The sequence below is a fragment of the Lutjanus erythropterus genome, chromosome 12 (assembly GCF_056507025.1).
Source record: "Lutjanus erythropterus isolate fLutEry1 chromosome 12, fLutEry1.hap2, whole genome shotgun sequence".
NCBI classification, from domain to species: domain Eukaryota; kingdom Metazoa; phylum Chordata; class Actinopteri; order Lutjaniformes; family Lutjanidae; genus Lutjanus; species Lutjanus erythropterus.
The window spans coordinates 6,091,561-6,118,000 of record NC_139328.1 but is presented as its reverse complement, the minus strand read 5'-3'; the positions used below and the strand labels follow the sequence as shown (position 1 = coordinate 6,118,000).

The following is a 26,440-nucleotide window of genomic DNA, read 5'->3' as shown; positions in this document are numbered from 1 at the left end:
TGCAAGTGGATTTTTTATTTACTTTTGTGTTTAAAAAACAAACAAACAAACAAAAAATACATCAATGATTGAGCTGGCAAGAACCAATGTTCCAGGTTTCATTCAGCCCTGCTTGAGGCCGCATGCCGTCCAAGCACACGGGCTGAAGATATCGAATTGCATACAGACACTGAAATGAGAGGTATAGAAAAAAAAGTGAAATGCTTGTCCAGTTGTCTGTTCATCTCACATTTTGGTAATTTGAGCTCAAGTATTACTGCAACAGAACCAAAGACATAAAAGCTATTAGTGTTTTACAGGAAAACATGGACATTTAAAATGACTCAGCAAATTTTTTTTTTTTTTCAAGCACCGACAGCAACTATGAGCTATGAGCAACATGTCAAAAATCAATAACTATTACAAGGTTCAACACAGGCCTCGCTTCGCCTTTGAAATGATCCTGCAACAAAGAGGGAGTAAAAGTTAGAGCGTCCAAGAACAACATGAGTGAACGCGCCAGTAATGAAATAAACAATACTTTTAAACCGTGCAGTTTGTCATTTCTGTACGCTGAGACCACAGCAGCTGGGTCAGAGAAGGAGTGGAGGGAAAGATTTTAAATCTCATCTGAAAGGATGCTTTCATAATAAACAATCAGCTCGTATTCAAGGGAAATTTGAATACGGTGCTTGGATACAATTTGTAAAAATGTGTGCCAAATCTTCTCTAATAGATGATCGTTTAAAAAGGGTTCATTTGTTCTTAACAAAAACCCTCTTCAGTAACAGACTGGTTCAGCAATTTCTGGATCTCAAATTCAGATTTTAACAGCCTCAGCTCGCTGTGGTTCCCTGCACGCTGTAGAACGATGAATCCAGTTCTTGAACTCTTAACATTTCCATCTTGATATCCTGAACACGTTTTGCTAGGAGAACCAAGAATAATCTGAGAGAAAGTAAAGAACAATGTAAACATTACCAGTGACAGGAACATCCAAACTTTACAAAATGGAACACTTTTCATGACCGCGGTAAAATGGCCGACCGACGCTGCAGCACAAATGCTTAAAGCGAAGTATTTGTCCCGCAGCGTTTGTCAGCTTTCACGTAAGCACAAATGTTTGCATGACAGCGACATACAAATACAAAAAAAAAACAAAAAAACTCACAACTTATACTGTAAGAAAAATCAGCCAAGCAATATCAATATCGATGTCAACAGTTCATGTCAAAACAAGGTTAAATTGCACAAAAATGAAAGCAATAATTTGCAAACGCAAACTACAGCATGATCATACATGGGCCTTTAGAGAAAAAACAAATGATATGCATATACATCATCTATATTATATACACACATCTGAACATCCTTCACAACTACTGAGAACTCTAAACTGTACAATATATCTGCTATAAGAACAGTTGCTCAAAATACCATTTTGATATACAGTAATACTTCTTTTCTTTTACAATGTACAAGTTAAAACTGTCCACACCATAAAATGCAAAGCACAAGCCCCAAAAGGCCACAAAAGTGCATGTTATCAGGTCAGTTGGAAGCCACTAGAGGAAAGGACTGGCACGAGAGTGGGAACGAAAGCTGCCATGTATCGCACAGGAGCTTTTCCACGCACACCCCCAAACCGCAGCGTCTTGCAAGATTAATAGTTAGTGGAGGGAAATCTGGAGTAGATATTAATTATACATGCAGGCACACATGACTACAGATGCACGCACACACACACACACACACACACACACACACACACACGCGCACACACACACACACACACACACACACACACACACACACACCATCACGGTGGAAGTTACCAACATGTTAGACATACATCGGCTCTGTTCGGACCTGGTATTAACACGAGTCCTGGGTGATCTGATCAGGTGTGAACGCACCCAGAACACATTTGACATCCATGTGATAATGTTGTTTTAGCAGTGTGAACACAATGTGTCCTGGGCCACGTTACTTTATACTCCGCTGACGTTTTGCAGGTACATCATTCGGTTCATTGTAATGCAACTTATGTAAATACAGCATTAAATGTAAATTGTTTCTTTCTTTGTAATAACAGTGTTGCACTCGGACACACACTTTTACTTTCTCTGACTCTTGTCATTAATGCCTTTCTCCGTCATCTGATTTCCACACAGTCAGAGGACGTAAAAGTTCGAGTCCTGCTCATAATTCATTTATAAAATCCCAGCGCACCACGGAGCATCTCCACCCGGCTGCTGACAGCGCAGGTAAAACACGAGGCTCATTACGGGCTGAAAGAGGAGGAGTTAAGTGGGCCGCTGAAGTTTAATCTTCCTATTGAACAACCAAATGGGCAGTAATGAACATTAAACTGACACAACAGCCCTCATGTTTATTTGCATATAGAGCGGGGAAGTGAGATCTGATTACAAGTGGTCACTTGAGACGCATCTGGAGAAGCAATCTAATGCTAGGTGAGAACTCAGAGCTGTCTACTTGCCCAAGATGCATGTTAATACCAGGTGTGAACAGGCTCACACACACACACACACACACACACACTCTCACTCTCACACACACAAACAGATGATGGGGTAACAATGAAACTCCATCAACATTCTCCCACTCCCAACGTTTCCCCACACGGTCACATTATATTCAAGTAGTGGCACTCCAATGGTAGATACTTAGTCATGGTACCTCTTGGACAATCACACACTTCACATCTCAAAAAGGACACGTTGGTCTTGTGTTTTCACACAAGATTTTCACAACCTGAGCAGTGACTGTGTGCAGGCAGAAGCTGGCCTCGTCTTCAGTTTTAACAATGAGAAACTATGGGCAGAAATACGTGGCACTAGAAACTGGACTGAGACATAATTTGGATTTGTATTGTTTAATTTGAATAACTGCGCTGAAAAAACAAATTGGAATAGCTTATTTTGGCCTGGAACTGGATTCTAATAAAAATGAGTGTCATATTATGAAACTGAAACTGTATTTGATTGCCACTGAAAATTGAACTATCTATATACTTTCAAATTCAGGTCTTGCAATTCAAAATCACTTCAACAATCGAATGCAGATTCACAAAACTTGTTTTTCCAAAAGCCTGAAGTGTTTCTCTATTTTATGTAAAATCTATAGTTTTATATTTACGTGCTGATTAGGAGAAAATCTTCTTGAAATTTGGCTCCCATGATCCGTCTTGTTTTTCCACATAAATCGATGCTTAAAGTCAGCAGGTCAGTGGGAGTGAGGGAAATGGTCAAAAAATTCAGCCAAATTTCAACATCAGGACCTTTGCCCAGGGACTAGGAACTGTTAGAAGAACTTAGTGCATTTCCACCACACGGACCAGGGTCTAAATTAAGTTCCAGAGACATTATTTTACCCCCCAAAAAGTCCTGCTCCTGCTCAGGGGGCAGTACTTTAAAAAAGCAGAGGAGTTTGCAGTGGTGAGCATTTCTGATTGGTTGTGTACTTGCAGCTTTTTATTTCAGACGGCTTTTTTTTTGTCTGTTGTCGCTGTTAAGTTAAACAATGCAGATTCAAATTCACTGTCAAATCAAATTATTCAAGATAAGCAATTCAAATTAAAATATACAAATTCAGATTCGAGTGACAAACGTTTCTGCCTGTAAGAAACTTAAGGCCAACTTCAGCCGAAGCATGTCACCACCAGGCACCGAGTTACAGAGGAATAAAACACTGAACGAAATTCAGCTTTTCAACCCACTCTTTGTAAACACAAGCTGGTTTTCTGAGGCGTGTGTTTGAGTGTCAGGCCATCACAAGCTCATCACTGTGTTTCCTTGTGTTGGGTCACTAAGCTCACTGTTGTGTATGAACTTCAGGCCATCGAGGGGGGAGGGTTGACTGCAGTGTTTTCGGAGGGGAATGCTTGAAGCCAAACCGTCTGTAGTGCAAAGATGGGTGGTTCAAGTGCCTCTGTTTTAAATGCCAACTTCTTTCTGACATTCTGCTTTAAATGAACATTCCTTATCTAATCGTACAGTAGTCTCACAGCACTGAGAGCAAGTGCAGACAAAATAGTACCAAGTAGAGATTTTTAGACTGTTGAAATTGGCTTACATTTGGTTATAAACCTGTTCTGTCATATTGAGTTGCCTCCAAGCATTCCCCTTTTACAATATCATCTCAATCCGAGAGTGAAAAAGACTTTTCACTCCTCACTCAAAGAGAAGGACGCAAACTAAAACCCTTCCGTTTAAGGCCACTGAATTGTGCTTAAAATCTTTTCCTTCAGAGTAACCCTTCGTTTACCAGGTGCCAAAATCTTTCTGTGTCAGTGCCTCCTTTCTTTCCCTACCCAAATTACCTCTTCTGTGAACTGTAGCGCCCTCTATCTGTTCCAGCAGTCTGATAAAGGGAACTGGAGGTGATGATGCTGATATGGTAACAAAGGACTTTCCTCCTTCCTTTCCTCCTTTGTCTTTTTGTCCTCTTCTGGTCCACTAGAGTATGTTTTTTTTTTCCTTTGGTCTTCATTCTGTCCTCCTTGCCAAAGGGCCTCCTTCTCAGTCATTTGCTGGCTGCCTCCCTCTTATAACAGGAGGGAGACATAGCTGGTGGGCTAACGGCCGAGCAGGTAGACCACAACTTCATAGGTGCACATCATGATGGCGGTGTTAGGGATCTGTCTGACGAGGTGGGTGGTGAGGCCGCGGTACAGGGCCCGGTATCCCTCCTCCCTGGGTACCGTCAGCAGAGTTTGGAAGAAGGAGCGATACTTGCTGCCTTCCTCTCGTAGCCGTGTGCGAATCACCTCTGCAAGTTGAAAAGAGAGAGAAAAGTGTGTTAAGTGTGTTGCAACCCTCCTCCAAGAAGACATGTGCAGCAGAAAATTATTATGCTCTGCTTAAAGTTTTAAAAGGATGTTACATCGCCCATTTTTGAAGATTAATTTTTTATTCAAGTGAACTCATCCCCTCTTCGTTGTGTGCAGCCAGCAAGGCATGTTTTTTTATTTCATTGTGCATATTTGCAGTCAATTTGTGTGTAATATTAGTGTCTGTTTATTTTGTACATTGCCATGTATTTTGAACAGTTTTACTGTGGATTTGATGACCATGATGTTGACTGAAGTCCAGTCCCACTGATTTATACCTACTGTTATAATCTATTTATTGATCCATCAACCTGTCTCATCTCAGCCTTCAACTAGAGACACTGACTGTGTCCCAGAATGACTTCAGACAAACCCAACAGGACGTATCTGAACTGCTGCATTCAGCTGCGGGCTGCACGGAGGTGTAGAGTGATCGTGATATTTATAGCATGAGTGGCCCAGGATATTTTAAAATAAGAAAAATGACTCACTGCCTCACTCAAAATGAAACATGTCTCAATGATTATTTATATTTGAACTTTTATCACATGTTTTGGACGCTGGAACAAATGAAGAAATAGGATTGGCCATTTTGATTCATACGAGTTACAGTGATCTAATTTGATCAGTGATTGACTATGAAGATTTTATTATTTTCAAACCTAAAAATAATCAGTCAGAGGGGATTCCCTAAGACAAACTGGGGTTGGTGATCTAATGATCTATTACTGGAGGGGTTCGTGATGTGAAGGTTTGGGAACCCTGGTTTTAACTGATGAGCAAAGACAGTGTGGTATTAATCTTCTCCTCTAACTAAAGTGAATATACTCATATCCAGGTATTAAATTATTTCTTTAATGGTCTCGCCAGTTATATTTAGGTAAAGTAATTACTATAATTGGTCTTGGTTGTATGCCACTCAAGTTGCAATTTGCATTTGTGTCGTGCAGATTTTGAAGGTATTAACTGTATTTTCTGGCAAAAAGACATTCATTATATTGACACTCATGACTCCACTTGTACTACTTGTACAGAGAAGTACAGAGGACTGACAGAGAGCTTCAAGTGTTTTTACTGAACATCGTGATGTCACAGTGAAATTGACCTTTGACCTTTTGGATATAAAATGTCACCACTTTATGATTTGATCCTATCAGACACTGGTGTGGAATTTAGTCATATTTAGTGTATGAATTCTTGAATTATGGCCAAAAACCTGTTTTGTGAGGTCACAGTGACTCTGACCTTTGACCTCCAAATTCTAATCAGTCCATCTTCAAGTCCTAGTGGACGTTTGTACCAACTTTGAAAAAATTCCACCCAGGTGTTCGTGAGATATCGCGTTCACAAAAATGGGACGGACAAACGGATGTTTGGATGACGAAAACTTGAGAAAAAAAGAAAAAAAGACCCTAATATTCTTATATTTACATGTTGGATTTGTTCTTTGAATTTAAGCATGACTTTATAACTAAGTATAAAAAAACTACGGGATAAGTCTATACTCTATATCTCTTTGTTTTGTTTTGTTTCTTAATGAAACCCATGAAAAGACCAAATCCAACAGAGTCCCCTGACGAGTATTGGCCATGTAACCGGAGTTGATGTCATGTTTTCCCATGTTTGCCGTGGACTTCATTTGTTTTTCAAAAACAGATCAATGAACCACACTGTTAACATGTTCCTCCATGTCGATGAACAGGTCCACTGTAGTTTGTTATAAGCAGACGCTTCATCCTGCTGCCATGGACACTCATTAGAGCACTTCAGGGAGACTAAAGGAGTCCAGAACAAGCGCTACCACAATTTTCTTCTGTTTAACAATCATTTAAAAACCACTGCGCCCAGCTGTTGGAGGAAATGAATAAGCATTTTTAAAAAAAACTAATGGAAAGTATATCTTCCAGTGCCACAGAGCAGACTGGACAAGTTGGAAAGTATTCAGAGACGGACTAACACATTGCTCGTTGTCTTTTTAAGGGAAAATAAGGTGAGCAGGACAGAAGGTTACCGTGAGGGTAGGCGATGGAGGTGGCGCAGGTCTTGGAGGTGGCTGCTGCGAGCATCATGCCCACAAAGTCCGAGGCGTCTTTGACGGACTCGTCCTCTTCGTCCATGCTGGCCTGGGCCTTGGACTCCAGCAGTTTACGTTTGATGCTCTCATATATGACAAAATGGATAACAGTCTCAGAGATGCCAGCGTACGAGGCCGACATGCCCCTGTAGAAACCTCGCAGGCCGTCCATCTGGTACACCCGCCGCACGCACTCGAATGCGTTCATTCGCCGCTCACCCCGGTTTCTGTAATCATACAGAGACGTTTTGTTTAAATCCAATAACGATTAGTTTTTATTCTCATTGTTAATCATAGGAAAATGAATGAGTCAACCCACTGAGGTTCCTCACCTGGTTTCCAGCTGCAGACGGGTCTTGATCAGCCAGATGGGGTTGGTGGCTGTGATGGCGGTGAACCCTGGGAAATTCAGAGGAGGTCAGAGGTTCAGACAGACGCAGAGACATTTGGAAGAACACAATCTAATCAGCTACATTAAATTCTCTATTACTGTACAAGGACAGTGAGAAAACACTTAACTAAACAGAATCAGAGAATTACTGTATAGATGATGTGAGAACATGTCTGTTAATTTAATCTTTCTCTGAAAAATCATTGAGTTCCAGACAAAAAAAAAAAAAAAAAAGCATGCTTTTCCGTAGTCAGATATTGATCCTCGGCTCTCTGATCTCTTCCTAAAGTAAAGTTTATTAATTTACAACAGAGCATGAAGGAAGCAGCTGTGAGCTTTTTTTTTCATATATTCAATCTATCATCATTAAAAAGAAAAGCTGACTGCAAACACTGGGAAATGAGAACAAGCAGCAAATTCATTTCAGGTTGTTGAGTGGGGCAGATTATTATTATACTGCTGTAAATCATTTATTTGAAATGTTAATGAGAGCTCTTGTGTTTCTAATAAAAAATAATCTGCTGTTAAAATGGACACAGTCTGTTTTTTGTTTGTTTTTAATATAATTACACTTTCAATGTGCTCTGTCATACACATATAAGTACTGACAAGTACTTCTGACAAGCAAATCTGTCATTACACAACCTCAAGTAACAACACAGTGAGTTTGATTCACACTGTTCTCTCATTGTTGGTTCTGCAATATGAATGTGTCACTGTTGTTAGTCAATTAATGAACAATGTTTAATGTCATTTTAGTGGAGACACTACAGTGAATATTATTAGCACAGAGATTTAACATATTAAGTATATATATGATATTTTATGTTTAATATGCAAATGAGGCAATATCTACTTAAATATGGTCTAATTTGCTGAACAGAAATCTGAACATTTGATAAAGCCAGATTCAAAATTCTTGTTTAATAATGTTGACATTTGGCTTTTAGACATCTCAACTTCCCCCGCTGATTGCTTACATCAAAAATATTTATTGTTTTCTGTATTAAAAGTTTTCTGAAATTTTATGTTCAAATGTACAAATGATGTATTATTTAATGCTATCTAAACTTTTGGTGAAGTCTACAAATGCAAAAAAGACAAATAGTAGTAAAATAAACATCTAAAAGTTTATTTTGGATGTTTTCTTTCATCTACTCTGAAAGAGAACATGTTATGAAAACAAAATAGACCACAAATTTGGCCATTGCACGAAAGAATGATGTTTTTGCCTGTGGTGCCTTCTTGCCGTGACAAACCAGCGGATAACTGTTTAGATATTAGAGACAAGCTGTAACTGCATGAAGAAACAAAATGGTGTCTGGAGGAGATTCTTCAATTATTCAGCAGGACTAAAGTGGAAAGTCTCTGACGTGAAGTTTACTGCAGTCTTTACTTTCTAATAGTAGTGGGCTACACTGTTCTATATGTTCATCTGCCTTCAGTAATGATTTTAATGTTAGCTTTGTTTAAAACTTGGCTCAGTCAATAATGAGGTTATGCATTAAAAATACACTTGAATGCACAGAATAGATTTCAAGCAGCTGTGAGTGTGTGCATGCACCTGCTTTGAGTTATCTGCAGGGGATGAAACTGTGTTTTTATTAAAAGGAGCAATGTGTAAGATATGGTCAAGTGTAACTCCTGCTAACTGCAGCTCACAATAGTTTTTGCTGCAGCCACATCTGGCTGTATCTTAGCTTTTTTTTTAGCCCTGTAGCTGGTGGCCCTTGTTTGACTTAAATGTGGCCGGACCTGTAGGTCAGAGCACTGGGAGAGTGTTCGTAAACACTGTGGGCAACAGAACCAGGCTCAGCAGCCTCTCAGTGAACACAGCCAGACCAGGACCCAACGCTAGTTTGACAACGGGGACTACTGTACTGTACCGAGGACTCTGATTACGGGACGACAAAGACACGGCAGGCAGGGACAGGAGAGGGGTCAGGCAGAGAGAAGCAAGAGTGGAGAGAGGCAGAATATTTTGATATTTAACAGGGTGGGTTAAGTATTTTAACCTAATTTTATTTTGTTTCTATCGAGTCTGAAGTGTGTTTTATGAACAAGCTCATCTTAGTTTGGTAAAAGAGAGAACGTTGAATTCAGAAACTGTACAATTTATCATGGACAATAGGTCTTGACATTTTGTGAGTTTGTTTTTATTTATTAGACCATAAAAGCTAAAGAAGCTTGTGGCAGACTCAGATTGGATTGGACTGCCGCCTCTTGAGGTACACAGTGGTACTACTAGACAGGACGGTCCAGGGCTAGCTGGTTAGCATGCTAACGTCAGTCGATATCTCTGCAACAGAATACACAGACATCTATGATATAGTATCATGATGATAATGTTAGTTCATTTTTGAATGTTTTAAATTAAAATTCTGGCCATATCTCACACATTGCGCCTTTAAGAGAGAGCTGTAGACAATATACAGTAAAGTTTGATATTGAGAGTGTAAAGCTAATTAATGAGCACTTTGTATCGTTATGAAATGACACAAAGACTCTCTAAAAGTTTTAGATACAAATGATGTGACGTAGAGGAATAAAGCATGGCCATCGGCAGAAAACAGCTAAGACGACGGCGAATCTATAAAGAGACCTGAGTCACATCTAGTGTAACAATGCAACAGAGCCCTACGTTAAGGCAACTGCGTGAAGAAGAGAGGATGACACAGGTCAGAGAAGAACAAAAAGAGGAAGAAGAAGAAAAAAGAGGGAAGTAGAAGGAAGTAGCGTCTATGGCGTGTACTCACGAGGGAGGGGCAAAGCTCCTCCAGCTCCTCCCCGCTGCAGCTAGTAGCCTGCAGATATGGGGGGCTCAGATGGCGGGGGTCTCCCACCCAATCACGCAGGGGTGAAAGCTTTACAGTAAAGCCCTAAAATAGACACAGGCTTTTCTGTACCACAGTCACACACAAGCAGCAGTCACATCCACCCCCAACCCCACCAACCACCCACCCCAAACCCACTGGTACTGTACAGGCAGATGGAGAAGAGATGGGAGGTGAAGGACTGACCTCCCATCCATCTTTCCCCAAACTATAAGCCCCATCCACTTCAATTTATATGCTGAGTTTATATATATTTTTAACATTTATTTTACTTTCATTCATTATAGTTTCTCTCTACCGTTATTCATTTTAATAACCGGAATAAAGAAAATATTGACTGATTAGAATCCAAAACTCCAGCTCCATCTCAACAGAGTGAGGTACAGTACAAATACAAAGGCAGAAAATAACATTTAAGATGTTGTCTTCAGTTAATAATCTACATTTTAGAGAAAGAACGAAGATAAAATGATAAAATGAGGCAAGTGGAAATGCTAACCTTGTCGTTGTGTATTACAGACTGAAAGCGGTGGACAGTGGTGATGAAATGAGTGAGGAGATCATTTTATGAACGTATGGATGAAGTGATTGATCATAGTGAATCAATGAGGTGGATCAATGAATGAATGAACTCTGCCAGATCTCCCTGGTCCAAACCGGATTCTGGAAAAACTGGGATAAATTTAAAAAAATGTCCTCACATGGGGAAAAATGTGTCTGAAGGAGTTATTAGATAAATCCTCTTTAATGTCACACAAAAATACACTGGAAACGGCAAAATGCTTTCTTTTTTTCTTACAGTTATTCACAGTTACTGAAGATACATGGGTACGACTCAATATTCAACATTAATACTGCTTTAAAATTAAAAGCTTAATCTTCATAATCGTGAATAATAAAACTGAGGGGCCTGTTCGGTGTAGCTGATAATTTAACTCTTTGATAAGAATGGTTTCAGTTAGAGCTACAGCGATTAGTGGATGAACAGTTTCGTCGTTTTTTTCTTCCAAAATGCAACATATTTCTTATTCACAATCATCTTAACAGGACAATATGAACTGATATGTGTTAAAATATCAGCACATGAAAAAACTATTACCATTTTGCCTCTGAACCAATGACGTAGGGTTGGAAATCTGATGATTTGAGATTGAAATCTTGATCTAATGCTTCCAAAATCTCCTCTTCAGGCTAATTTATGGTATTTAATGTCCTCTTACTTGACATAACCTCATTGACTAGTGGATCCACACCACGTGAACAAACCAACAGGCTGCAGCCACACATGTGGAGTTTGGTGTAATCACAGCCTCAACCAAAAGAAAAGATGTGCGTGTGTCGTCCCTCTCGGCCATAGAGGGATGACGCCAACCAGATGACTGGACAGATTACTTCATGTGGCTCTTCCTACAGTGATGTATTGTAAACAATGTACTTAAGTTGTAGTGCAACAGCAGTAAAAGTATGATTTTATGTTATCTTTTGGCTTCTGTTTACAGCTTAAACTTAGGCTTTAATCACCATTTTAGTGCGATACCGTGCACTGATGCAAATGGAGTAATTCATTGGCCAAGTCGGCCTACAGTTCAGAGGGCATTTCAACATTGAGAAAAAAAGACTGCTGTTTAGATGGTGGATCACAATCTCAACATAGATTTTTCACATTTATTGCATGATGGAACAAAGAAGCAATAGAATAAGTGAACCACACCACTTGATAATTTAGAGCCATGAAGAAGATACATACGGCGCCCCTGGAGGTTAACTAGTCCTTGAACTAATCCTTGAGGTGAACCTCTGAAGAGCTGCATCAACACATGCTGCTGCTGCATGCTGTGAATTATGATGCTTCTGTAAACGTAATCCCCTGTACGTTTTCTCCAGAGGAGTTTGACCTACATTCAGAGAAGCCAAACATGTTTTAGATTAACTGCTGGAAGGGAAAAGAAGTCCAAGTTCAGTCGTGGGACTCGCCTTCCTTCCCTCCCCCTGAGCGCAAGGAAACCCGCAGTTCACAGCGGGGGAGGCTGTGAGAGGCAGTGACTCCGCAGAGCTACTTGACTAAACTGGAAGCAATTATCCAGACATCAGGGGTAAAATTTAGCTGTTCAGTCACTGGGGATTTCCTTAATTCTGCTATGTCTCTGTGCTGAATATGCATTAAGTGCATATGGAAAAAAGAGACAATAGGTTTATCTATCCAGTCAGCTCAGGTTCAGATTACTTTATCTAAACTCTTGGGTATATTTGTAGTACAACTACACAGATACTCGCCTGTATTTAATTCAAAGTACTATAGATAAATCAATGCAACTGCCATGTAGATGCAACATGAAGAAAAGAAAACAATTCTCCAAAATTAAATATTTTTCCAGGTTGTTTTAAAGTTTCCTCAGTTCCAACAGTGACCTGTCTGTGTCTTCACTGTGTCTTGTCCACATTTGAGTATTAATTTGTGTATATTAAACTGGAGCCAATACTGTTCAGGTCAAACAGACGGTAAATTCTCTTCAGGAGTTCCAACTTTATAAAGAGGAAGTCATGATGAAACAGTGCCAGCCTTTTGGATGATGGACTGATACCGATTCTCCTTGAAAACACATGACTGAGGCGCGAATGGTGTTGATGGATAATGACAAGAGACAAAATGGAGCACATCCATTACAACCCTCTGTAGCAGTGACAAGGTTAGCATTTCTTTTGTGCTGCTGACAACATAAAATCCACAGAAGTATGTGTCATTACTTTACCTTTACTATTCTGATGGAACAAAACAACAGGCTAAGGGGGCTAACAATAACAAAACCTTATATTAAAAACCTAAAACTACAAACCAGCAGCAAACACATTGCCGTGAGCAATGGTAATATCATTACAAATGAATAACCATTATGAATTTTCTAATATTCATAAAAATCACCATGGTTTTCATCATACCAGTGTAAAGAAATGGGGTGCTACCTGACGTGTCCGCCCGAGTGCCAGGGGCCCCGGTTGACCTTTCGGGGCCGTGCTCTCTCCTCTATACACACAGAGCAAAGAAGGGGGCCCAGACCACACTGTTTAAGTAACAACTGGGATGTTAAACCATTTTACAGAGGCCTCTGGAGAGGCCTCAAAATGAAAGAATAAGAAGAGGGGAAAAAAAGGGCGAAGAGGAAAAAAAATATATAATGGAGGACAAGGGGGACAAAGGGGCTAGGAGAGGAGGAAAGCACAACCTAAACTTTGAGGACCACGTGGTTTTCTTCTTTTTGTCAAACAGCTAAAGCTGCTAAAGTCATGTGCCACACCAGCAATGGCATGTTATAGCCTGAAATTACCTTGGTGCTGCGTCTCATTTTAGTCTGAGACTGCTGATATAAGGATTTGCCTCCATGAAGAGATAAGATACTGTATTATCTATATAACAAAGTCGTAAAGATATGCTACGTGGCTGTGAGACCAGCTGGGAGATTAACTCCTTACTTTGAAATAATTTGATCGTATTCTGGTTGTACAGTGTTTGGATGAATGAATCCTCCATGGCTTGGTTGTACAGTAAACAGCGAGGCTGTTTTCACCACAATCGAGGTCAAGGTCAGTTTGATCCTGAGAGTCTCAAATTGTGCTTTCTGATAAACCCCCTGTTGTATATTTAATATTTCTATACATGAAACAGCTACGTAATGACTACCTATGACAGACGTTATTAGTTAGCTTTAGCATGCTTTAGGTATTCACAAGCTTTTAAATTTGTGAAGATCCCACCATCCCACACATGTATATGGAAAGGGGAGGGGGAAGAGGGGAGGGGAAAATGAAGTGCAACTCTGGGATACTTAAAATTGTGACCAAAAAAACAAAAGATGAGAATATAAAGAAAAATGAAATCGGTCTGATGAAAACAAACTGAATAATGTTTTTTATATAAAACCCATCAGTGAGTTACACTGCCCAGGCAGACTGACAGACTGACAGACAGACAGATATAACACTCAGCGACAGACAGTGACAAACAGACAGAAGGGAGGGGGAGAAGGAGCCATCATTACCTGCCATCCCAGCGGACACCATGTGCACCTGGGTAGAGTCTGGCTCCAGCACCCCATTCAGCTTCTCCTTGGCTGTCGAATAGGCCGCAAAGTAGATCGCCCTGTAGCAAAGACAAAGGTTAATAAAAAAAATAAAAACACTGGGCAGGTTGACTAAGAAATACTACTAAATAGTAAGGAAACATTTGGGAGGAATCAATGCTTTTCCTCATTAGCCTGTAGGGTTGTCACAATACCATTATTTTAAACTTTGATTAATTACTAGAGTAAAAAAAACAAAACACTGATGCATCTTTCCTCTTGTTTAGCTTTGCTACAAGCCAAATTTCAGGCAAGACAATAAAGACTGAACTGAGGTCTTGAATGAGGTCTTTCTGCTGGCATCACATGTAGTTTTCTGGTAGATAAAAATGTCAAAAAAAAAAAACAAAATCCAAAAAAGTCTAGTGTAAACTCTGGCACCATGATCTGTTTTTTTTAGCTTCAGTATTTTCGATTACTAGAATGCAAATTGCATCATTTTAACTGTAATACTGAAAAAGTAATACTTTTGCCAATCTTATTAGCTTAGTTCAGCTGATGAAAATTATAAATTTGACACTAAAAATGAGTGATGAGCATTCAGGAATTCAATTTCACTATAAAAGATGACTAACTGGAGCCACAAAGTAAACTAAAAACACAAATTTTAATAACTGCATGATTTCTATAAAGAAAAGCATTAAGGTAACTGCATTAAATAAGAAAACATTTCAATTGCCTGAAATAAAATAGTGCCTAAATTGTACATGTGGGTATGCAGAGCTAAGCTGAGCTAATATGCAGTCTAAAAGCAAGCCACTGAGAGACGTTTATCTCTGTGTGTGAGCACATCTCAATCTCATAGCACGCTTTAGTAGCAGATTTATCTCTCATGATTCTAGCTGCTCCTTGCTAAATAAAATCACAGGATTTAGTCAACATTTCTGCTGAGCGGAATTAAACCCGGCGACCTCCCTGCTCTGCCCTCGTTCTGAATTGAGAGCACGCATGCACATCATAATCATGCTGCACTGCAGATGAGGGACAAATTATGTGAGTGGATCTGAATGTGCATGTGCATCTCTCTTAAGTAATGACTGGTGATGCTGGTGCAAGCTATTCTGCATGCACACGTGTTATGTGTGTTTGTCTGTGTGTGTGTGTGTGTGTGTGTGTGTGTGTGTGTGTGTGTGTGTGTGTATGTGTGTGTGTGTGTGTGTGTGTGTGTGTGTGTGTGTGTGTTGCTAATGAACGCCAGCAGCATGCCCAGTGGACTGTGCGCTCATTAGCATCAGAAGATGTTTTTTCAGCGTCTGAGTGCTGTTTCCTAATTATAACAGCAGAGAATAACTTTGTAGCCCAGCAACTCAGACCTCCCCGTGTAGATAAAGTAATAAATCTGTTATTTCATTTAATTATATTGCATTGGAAGCTAAAGCTTTATCTAAATTAGACTGTGATTAAATGGAGTGGAAATGTTATGCGTTACGTTGCCATACATCTCCAAGACTGGAATCTTCCACTGTAACCGTGGAGACATTGATGGCAGCTTGTTGATCAATAACCAAGGTGGGAAATCAACACCAGCCAATAACTGGTAAAATATTAAAGTGGCTGGTACATTACAAAATGATGAAACTATTGAGTGCCTGGTGAATTTATTAAACATTTATCTGTCGGTGGCTGATGGTACTTCACATTTTAAAAAGTTAATTTCCCACCTTGTCAACAACCCAAAGTAACTTCCTGTTTCCATAAACAGTAAGTAACCATCTTCCTTGAAGAGTCACGTATACTTTTCCCGCCTGCAGCCGAGGGCTGAACTGATGATTTTGGCTGCTCTGAATTATGAATGATGAAAGATTTTAAAGTGTTACTCATTACTACTTGAATTAAGGAGTTTTTGAGCACTCAAATTATACTTGTAACACACCTGCAACATTTAAAAAAACAAGGCTGCTTTGCCACTGACAAACCAGAAGAAAATGTCTAAATCTAATGCACATCAGAATTAATTTTAAATTCTATTCAAGATCCTTAATTTTCCACAGATACAGAATAAACCATTGTGTGGTTGAATTTTGACATTTAAATATGATTATAGTACATAGTTTTATACCCTGGCCTATCATTTTGCTGAGTCCCGCCTACTGTTGGTTTCTATTGGTTACATAGCCTGTCAATCAATCAATCATTCCTGGGAGATGTAGATTGTATCTGTTGTCAGTCAGAGATTCAGGACGACAAGTGAGCAGTTATTTAAGTTGAGTGAAAAACTTAGTTAGCAGTGCATAGTTTGGAGAGTGGGAGCCTGTGTCTGTCCACTGAGAGGACAGAAGTTTAGCTTGGCATTTAACGTATGTGTGAGCTGATGCATATACGTCAGCTGTGATAAGCATCTTTGTCATGAAGCCTTAATGCCAAAATGCGATTGAGCCCGATTGAAAACAAAGTGCCTGGAGTTTTTGTGATTTTTATAATGATAATACTGCTGAAAAAAAAATGGTCTAAATTTGGTACTTTTAAAATCTATTTTAATGGGGAATATTGGAAAACATAAGTGGCTAATAAAACTGCACATGAGACAGTATTAAAGCTCACATGCGGCCAATGAGTTCATCAGGCTCATCTGTTATGTAACAATATCTTCCTATAGCACAGTTTGCTATAGCTGTCGTGTCCAGGAGACAAGCTGGCATTTCCACAGCTGGACAACTTGCCCGTGGGACACACGCATACACACACACAACACACATCCGAGGGCATTTTTTGCTCCTCAGAGAGTCTGAGCCAGACAGAGCGAGACAGCATAGACAGTGAAGGACCCAAAGGACAGAAAAAATCTGAATTGATATAGGCAAAGAAGGACAAACATGGCGAGTGAGAGACAGAAGATAAGAGTGTGGAAAGGATGACTCAGATAGAGAGACATAGAGCACAACGAACCAACGGGAAGAGGATGACAATAGCCATGTGATGCAGCAGTAGCTAGGGAGAACCAGACAGGTCAGGGAGGGGGATTAGACACAAACACAACTGTTTCAATATAGGAACTCCATTGTGATGATACACAACAACAACAACAGTCACATGATGAGAGTGTCACAGCTGGCTGGTGCCAGCTGTCGCTGCTGTTTCATTCAGACTTTGATTGACTGAGTTCAGGCTGTTATGCAACCCATACCAGCCATGCTAACCAGAGGGGATCCTGCTGATTTCCTACAGAATTCAAACCTCAAATTTACACTGTGCGTTTTGTGAGTTTATCTCCATTAATTTATATATTTGTGGGCTGCTATTCTTGCTGCCAACACGAGTTCAGAATGAGCCAGAAGCTTGAGAAGAACTGGCAAAAAGCAAATACATTCCTCAACGAAAATGTTTGCCCAGGTTTGATGTAACATGTGAAGTGAATGACGTAGAAATGCCTTCATTCTCCGATAAGAGCTTATACTAGTGCTGATAAGTGTTTCATGTTTAAGATTTCTTACACACATCAAAGATCGTGCTGACCCACTCTACTGTGCCGGCTATCAGATATGCACATTTTCATTATGTTCTTTCGGCTTCTCGGTGGACATTTTTGTGGTATTGCTAAAGGTAGGCAGGAGAAGACATGCAACACACCCAGACTCCAATAGTACAGATCGTACTCTACATACCTGGAAGGTGCCACACCCACAAGGTTAGGTCCCAGTCCTCTGAAGAGTGAACGGGGTCCCTCTCTCTCTAGAATTAACCTGCAGATGAGAGAGAAGAGATATTTCAATTCATTGTCTTTTATTCCATCATGCATACAGTTACATCATGTATAGAAATGTATACTATTGATTCTGAATTCACATCCACCACAAATTTGGTAGATTCAGTCAAAAGGTACTGTCTGCAAACAGATATCTGCATATAAATGTGACGACTTTGTTTTTTATTAGATTTTTAAAAATGTACCTGCATTCATATAATGATAACTGCTTATAGAGATTAGGTAGCTGTTGACAAGCAAAGTCTGAAGTTATTAATTAGACTGTAAACAATGACTCAGACACAGAAGAGGAATATTTGGCCTGGATATCCGCTACACCGGCTAAACCAGAAGCCCAAAACATTCACCACTGTCCCCAGTGGTTAAACTGTTAAATATTTTAGCCATTGGGTTTGGAGATCGGCAGAAAGGTGTCTTAGCCAAGCGTGCAGGTGTTGCAAATGAAGTTTCACTTTGTAAATTTTAAATCAAAATGTTCAACAAAAAAGTTTTGATGCTTCTACTTTTTCTTGCCAAGAGTTAGATTAGAAGATTTATGGCACTCATGTCCTCCTGCTAAATATGAAGCTAGCACCAGTAGCTGATTTGCATAGAACAATGACTGGAAACAGGAGGAACAGCTGGCTTGATTCTGTACAAAGCATGGCACTAGCTTTGTATTTACCATACAGGTGCGAGGCTGGTATCTTTCGGCATGAAAATAAATTGTCTACAGAAACACTTTCTGCATGCTGTACGATGACAGAAAAAAAACCCAGAGCTAATACTTCACACTGATGTTCATAGGGCTTCACAGGAAACAGAACGGAAATCCACCAAATCACAGCAGTCAAACTGTAGAGACTGCATTTCATTGTGCAAAACATCTCTACTTGTAGCTAAATTTATATCCAACGTGGGCACCCGGAACACGTGGAGCAGTAAATAATACTTTTTAGGAGGTCTGCCATAACCTGACAGCCTCAACCTCAGCCCAGCCTCTAACATTAGACACAGATCCATTATCAACATACTGGAAGATCCAGAATAAATAAAATAACAGGTGTCCTCGCTCTCGTTCTGTTTATGGTGGTGTTATGAGCACAGCTCACATGTCATCCTCTGTTGTCAACTGAGTTCAAAGATTGTTCATCGGTCCTCAACCTAACCCACTAACCTCATTTGCAATGACCTCACCTCTATTAACTGCACGTTTTCACATAAACTAACACAAAGTACAGTCAAAGGAAAGCATCAAGTCATCCTGGAAAAAAATAAAGAAACCCCAAAAGCAAGAAAATTGTCCTTTGGGTCAGATAATAAGCTGATCCTTTGAGGGTATGACAGCGGCTCAACTTTAGCTGTCCCACACAGTTAAAAACAAGACGTAGCTCTGATCTTTCTAGAAGTAGCTATGTAGCTCTGTTTTGTTCAGCATGTGGGCTGCGTCTTGCTATTTTGCCAAGTTCTGCTCATAGCAAAATACTCCCAACTGAAAAATGATTCATAGTAATATGGCATCTTGTCAAGAATAGAAGGATCACCTATACTTATAAAACACACAGAGCTTGGAATGACAGGGTAAATCAGTGGTTAACATGCTCGGCACCAAAATGGAACAATGCCTGCACCTCACTGCATGTTGACCCACTTTGACTCGTCTTTTTTTTCCTTTTCCCTTCCATACCGCTCTTCCCTTTTCTGCTCTGCTCTGCTCGGCAGAGCTGCAGTGGTGGTGTTCAGTTTCTACCAGTGGCTTTTCATCTCAAGGACAACACAAGAACCCTTGATTTATGTTGAGCCCAAAACAACACAGATTCAAGTGCATTCGGAAGAGGCCGTCAGTACAATGTTATTTCTCAAAATCCTGATTGTTAACAAAGCCTTGTTAATGCAGGCAAACTGACAGAGGAAACATTCCTGGTTATTGCGACAGCCACTGAGAAGTGAACAAGTCATTTTTAAGCCAAACAAATGTAAGAAAAAAAAAACAACTTCTGGTTAACAACTTTGGTGACAAAAAGGATTCTAATAAACTGTGCAAAGTGCAAGATTAGAATATACTGTATGTATATCTTAGCTAATCTGAATTTAATGTTAAAAAGTGATATTTTTCCTGAGATATGGGATAAGTAAAACATGAGAGGTTTCTCCAAAGATTTCTAATTTGCAAGATAATTAGCGCAAGCATTTGGCTGTGGAACATTCTACATACAGCAGCTTGTTGATTATGCCATCCTGTATGTTTAACACTGTGTGACATGCATTGTAACAGTCATCGAAACAGGCTGCCTGAGAGCAGGAGCAGAGCGCTGCAGCCATGTTGAACATTTACTTTAACACCCTCAGTGTCCAATGCCAAACCATCATCCAGTAGGTTCCAAATAAACACCTAACCAATGTTGGATTGCCCAACGCTCTCACTTCCCATCTTTCTGGTAACTTTCCACTGTTTACTGAGAAGAAAAACGACATATCAAGCGGCAAAAAAAAGGAACAACTCATTGTGGATTTTTTTACATGGTTTCTCAGTAATCGTTTAGAGAAAGAACCTAAAATATCACAGAGATTTAAGGTCAAATGAGGCTCAAAGCTGCAGTAGGTCATGTATTTTGAAAATATCATGTTATATTTGTCAAAAATTCTCTTTACATCCTGACAGCAATCCATAAATTAAACGCTCTGAAAAAATATGGAGAAAAAAAAAATCTTTTTTGTGGCTGTCAGCCAGTCCGAAAGATCTGATTGGCTGGCCTACCTGCCTTTCTGTTTACCTACGTACATGCCTACCTGTGCACGCTCTGCCGGTGCACATGGCCCTTGACTGGAGTCGTTGACAAGGCAAGGCAGACATATTACAGAAGCTGTAGCAAGCAGGTTGCACAAGAATTACAGAGAACATGCAGCCGAAATTTCCCAATACTAACATCAGTGCTAACAATAGCCATATTCTATGTATGCAGCTCTTTAACAAACAAATAAGTAGATGCAATAAAAGAAAAATCACCGGAAAGAAGAAAAAAAACAAACAACATGAAACCCCTTTCCCCAGGGCAAGTTAACCATTACTACAAACCACGTCATGTTTAGAGCAGCATGTTCTTTTTAACAATTTTAAGTTTTACAATATGGTGATGTAACTCTCTGTTTCCTGGTGCATTCAAGGTGTTGAGGCAAGTAATTATAAGCTGATAACACTTTGCTCTTACGAAGTAATGCAAAAGGATGTAGAGTAAAATTAGAGTCAATGCAAACTCACAGAAGGTTACAGTGACACAGGAAATTCAAACAACCTGTTTCATTATTACTGTGGATTCACTTTAGGGTAACATAGAGAAAGTCTGTGTCTTTTGGTCATTAAAGGCCTATGGACAAGTTCACTAACTGACATGGACATTTGCTGTGACAACAAACACGGACAGCCCGTCTGTGTCACACCTCTGACTGTTTACAAAACTTCAGCTAATTTCTTTTAAATCTTTCAGATGTTCTTCGCTCTTCTCCTGTCTTTGCACATTTATTCAGCATGTTACTGCGAATGTGCTGACACATTTTCAACTTGGTCAGAAGTGTGTTTGCCTTTGCGCTGCAGATTTTCATCTGTCCATTGTTTACATTTTGAGAAAGCACTGAAGCTATATCACAATATTAAGAAATCTCACATGATATTCATATAACAATGTTGACTGACAATTTAGAATATACTGTCAGAAAAAAAAAAGATTTGCACACAATAGGGTTGAGACCCCCATATCCTGAAGTTAATCAGAATTAATCGTCGTAAGGTTCGGTTTTGAAATGATCCCCAGTAAAGTAACATTAACACAATTAACATACAGCTTCATTGTGCTTACTTGAGACAGTGCAGAGGCCCTGGTGGAGCGACACGGGCCACACTGGCTCCGTTGACGGTGCTGAGCTGGACTTCAGAGATGTAGAGAGTGATGGAAGAGGACTGCAGTCTGGTCTTCACAACCTCCAGAGGACAAGTCAAAATAGCGCCCACTGTGCCACCACATCTGGAAGGAAGAAGAGAAGGGGATAAGGATGCAAAATAAAGAGGATGGTGGGAGACAGTTTGTTTTAGCATTCACGCTGGTTAAAAGAGAGAGGGGGCATAAAATAGTGATGTAAATGAATATCTATATATCACATATCATATATAGTGCTTGCATTGCATTTTGGTTTTCTAGGAACTTTTTCCTCATTTAGCTTGTCACGTTAAATGTTTCTGAGTTCTTAAAAAGGGCTATATAAATGCTATATATTATTATTATTATTATTATTATTATTATTATGTTTGGTCCAAGTCACGTCTATATTTTTTTATTTCTCCTCTGCCAGTGTTTTTTTAAACCCTTCTTTAACACTGATGTCCAAACTACTGGTAACACAATCTGTTATTCCTTTGAGCTCTAAAATTATCTAGGAGCAGGCAGACATCCGCACACCATGACCTGGTGTTATGATATGCAAGATACTGCAATGTGTAAGCTGCCAGCTAAGAAAAATACGACTGTTTTCATCGTGCAGTTTGGTGGAAACTGGCTACGGCGCAGTGAAACTGTAACCGTCTTGCTGACTTTTGCCACATGAGAAGGCAAGTATGAGGTGTCATGAAAGTTAGGACTGTTGTTTAGCTGGCTCACAAACCTCTCACAAACATATCGTAAATAAAAACATGACCGCATACACACAAACTTAAGACACTTGTGATCATGTTGCTCAGACTTTGACCTCTAAACCATTAGCATGTAAACAAACTAAAGCCAGTCTAATTGCAATCAATTTCAACCTTATTAATGAAGAGATCACAGATAAATATTATTTATCTGTTTTATTGATATGGTATAGAGTAGTACTTTTTTTTTTTTTTTTACAAGCCAAATGCTACCAGACGTCATCTCAAAACAATGTTTAGTCCCTGTGCAACATGCACGCGTCCGTTGATCCGCTCTGCTTTCACTAAAGGCTTTCCACAAAAGGACTTGTACAGACAGAGCTGCTCAATCCAACCCCCACAAAGCTGGAAAGTGCTTGTTGACTACAGCAGTGACAAACCATACGAATGCTCTACAGGTTGGGTTAAGTGAAAACTAGTTGTAACCCTCCAGTGGTGTATTCTGACATCCTGGCTGTTGGCAGTGAATTCCTCTGGCTGCAGTCTCTTTTGAGTAGCACCAGCTATATTTACCTTTCAAAAGACCGACCCACATTCATGCTCGCAGGCAGCGGTGACCCTTGGCCTACTTTCAGGGCTACACTGTCTGCTGCAAGCATGTGTTTCTCTGAGGCTGTGAGAGGAAGCACTGTGCCAAGGCCTCCAGCTCAGGTTTTTGGGGAAACCAACTCTGATTTTTTGCTTATTCAAGATTGCAATGTGCCTTCTGTTGTTCTCAAACTTTAAATCCCCAACAAAAGACCTACCAGAAGATAAGATTAGCATATTTAAATGTCAGTGGTTTGGTGTTAAGATGAAAGCAGAGGTTACAGACATGGAGAAACTGAAGACAAAGGATTAATGACAAGACAGACATACTGTGTCTACAAACTGTCTACTTTTACACCTGTGTTTACATTTTCTCTGATGAACAAGTTGTTGGGCCTGTCTAAATGACTGTGAATGAGAATCTGTTTAACCTTAGCAGTGGCCTTTTTTTTAGAGGTTCACAAAAGTTGCAGGCCTACTTTGGACATTTATGCAATACAGCCCAAATCTTCAGATGATATTTTTTATTAACAAATATTATCAGGTGGTTCACAGGGGAACGCTTGTCAGCAGTATTCTAGGGGTCTTTGACATCTGTCGATTATTTTCTGCATTAATCAATAAGTTCAATCAATCAATAAGCTCTTAGGTAGTTGCATAACACAGTTTGCAGGGCAATTCTCGTGTGCTGTAATTGGTGTGGAAACCCCTAAATGACACTAAAAATAAGTTACAGGAGTTGCGGTCTCTGCAGTTGTTAATATAAACTAATAAAGAAACAACATATAAAGAATTAAATTACACTGTTGGCTCCACTTAACCAGGGTGCAATTTTTTTTGTCCATAAGCCTAATACTAGTTAATGTTCAGATTTTACCAGCCACTAAATAGATTACTATTTTTAACTTATTTAGTCATTTATTGTTTGATTTTTGTGGCTGGTGAATAACGCAAATCTACTGCCCATTTGCATATTTTAACAGCTTTTGCCTGGTGGCTGGTGCTAATTTTGTGCCAAGCACATAATGTTACACAGACATGTCAGTGGCATTTAGTTTCATTCATCTAATTAATCTTTCAGATTCTTAAAATCTAAAACCTCTAGAAAAACAATGAGTGACACTGCTGCTGCTGCTGCTGTTAGAGAGAGCAGCGACGAGCCCGGAAATGGACTGAACCTGCCTTCAAGATAAAAGCATACAATCGTTTCACTTGAATAGAAGTCTTTAATGTCATGAATAAAACGACTAATAGAAAGCTAAAACAGACGGTGACCTCACTGAATCACATCTAGCCCTATATACGGTTATGTTAATGTTTTCTTACACAAATTTACTTATTTTGAAACGTTGACAGGAAGTTGGAATTGATGGTTTGGACGTGACTGACGCGCACACAGCTGCACGTGCACGCGCGGCATACATTCACGGTCCTTGTTAGCTAGCTAATGTCAGATAAACCAGACTACTGGTCGTTTATAAACGCGTTTCAGTTAAAAACAACCCGAATAAATGAATAAAATATGTCGTCTGACTTACCCTCCGGCGAACAAATGAACCAGTGTGTCCCTTTGGCTCATTATTTAGCATGCTCTGCCAGGCAGCGCACCTCGGGGCTGCGGCAGAGGGTCAAACACGGGCTGGAGTCCCGTCCCTTCCCGGTGCTTTCTTCCTCCAAGAGGATGCGCACGTAGATCAGACAAACGACGTCGATGATGATGATGATGATGATGAACCAGCGGTGGGGCGAGTCTCCGGTGATTCAGACTGCAGTGGGCCGACAAACCCACCTCCCCTGTCGCTCTCAGCCTGCTCAGGTCCAGGTTCCCCGCCTCTCTCTCACACACAGATAGCTTCTCCTCGTCTTCGGCTAAACCTCCAGGGAGCTGTGAGGTCCGCAGGCTGACCACCGGCAGAAGAATATCTCAGCTCAAACAAAACGATTTTGTTTCACATCCACGGGTTTGTCTCGGTTGAGCCCTCTGCTTTCATCGCTGCACCGAGAGGGAAGGAGGCAGAGCTCATAGTATTTACTGTACAATCATAGGCTGGAAAACACGCGCTGCTATTGGTCAGCCTGACGCGCGACGTCACCACGTCTCCGCCCTGATCATGCACTGTTCACATGCACAACACTGAATGAATCAGAGCCGCATCACGTCTAGGTGCAAACTCGAAACCTTTATCTTACAAGGCCAGAGAAGGCCATTTTTACTTCTGCTTAGTTTAGTTTAGTTTAGTTTAGAGAAGGGACAGTGCAAACCCACAATATATTTCTTTGCTCTTGTGTGCACACTTAACCTCTTCCAAAAATGTATAAAGTTGAGTGGGCGGCAGAGGAAACGAAACTACCCTTGTCCTGATGATATGCCTTGTACTATAAACTGCTATACTAAAATATAGATTTAAATAAGAGAACTAACCAGAAGGTTATTTTTCTGCAGTCTCATGTTAAAAAACGCTTCTAAAAATACATGCGAGGGGGCTGGGGTTTGTATTGTCTTTTAATATCTTCAGGCTTCTGTGCAGGCACCTCACTTCCCTGATATCACTGATGTTCTGTACAGTTTTAATCACCCGCTGAAGAGTTTTCCCATCCCGGGTCGTGCACATCCATTACCAGTTTTTGTGATGTTTCCAATCCAGTTATTTTGCCCTCATAAGTTTCCTTAATAAATACAGCTGTTTCTGAGTCTTCTTGATGCCCATGACAGGTTCTCTGTGATATTGATTCCCAGGAATGTAAAACTGTTCACCTGCATCTTTAGAGCTCCACTTATGTAAACAGGGGTCTGTGTGTTTGCCCTCTTTTTTTTTTTCCTAAATCAGCAATAAGGTCATGGTTTTGCTGACATTCAGCAGAAGGTTGCTCTCTTTGCAGCACTCAGCAGGATTGTTGATTTGCTCCTGATGTCTCATCATTGTCTGAGATGGTAAATCAAGTTTAGTAGCCAAACACACAGTTATACAAGTACAACATAGGCCTAGTGGAATGACTCCAAAACTTTTTTTTTCAATTTTTCAACCTTTTCTTGTTTTATTGTCATTTCTTTTTCATTTTAAGTCTAAGCTGAAGTTTCTTTATTCAACAAATAGCTCCGCCAGACAAAACAATGACAGATAAGGTGCAAACACAGCCATGACTATTGATTAAATATCCATCAATATATTTTTAATTTGTTAAATTCTTAATGGTGATTAATCAATTAATTATTTATTATTGTCATCTTCCCTCCAAACCTGCTGCTGCAGTGTTTGGTTTTGTTTCTATTGTCCATATGTCCTGTTTTCATTGGCCTGTTTGT

General features: G+C 39.9%; 1 protein-coding gene across 1 annotated transcript; it reads right to left on the bottom strand.

The window, feature by feature from the left end:
• Nucleotides 1-3,840: 3,840 nt before the first annotated feature.
• slc25a36a (solute carrier family 25 member 36a) lies at nucleotides 3,841-25,154 on the bottom strand. The gene is made up of 7 exons (XM_084732682.1): nucleotides 24,675-25,154; nucleotides 21,782-21,946; nucleotides 17,848-17,925; nucleotides 14,165-14,265; nucleotides 7,238-7,304; nucleotides 6,843-7,132; nucleotides 3,841-4,770 (listed from the first exon to the last, which is right to left on the bottom strand). The coding sequence occupies exons 1-7, from the start codon at nucleotides 24,713-24,715 to the stop codon at nucleotides 4,577-4,579; spliced, it is 936 nt and encodes a 311-aa protein (XP_084588808.1). The 5' UTR covers nucleotides 24,716-25,154; the 3' UTR covers nucleotides 3,841-4,576.
• Between the last annotated feature and the right edge of the window lie 1,286 nt (nucleotides 25,155-26,440).

Bases quoted from the DNA above. Each gene is read 5' to 3' on its own strand.
- slc25a36a (XM_084732682.1), bottom strand. From the start codon at position 24,715: ATGAGCCAAAGGGACACACTGGTTCATTTGTTCGCCGGAGG. The intron at 17,926-21,781 runs GTAAGCACAATG...TCTCATCTGCAG, and splicing joins GGGCCTCTGCACTGTCTCAA to GTTAATTCTAGAGAGAGAGG. The intron at 7,305-14,164 runs GTAATGATGGCT...TGAATTTCCCAG, and splicing joins GGTGTCCGCTGGGATGGCAG to GGTTCACCGCCATCACAGCC.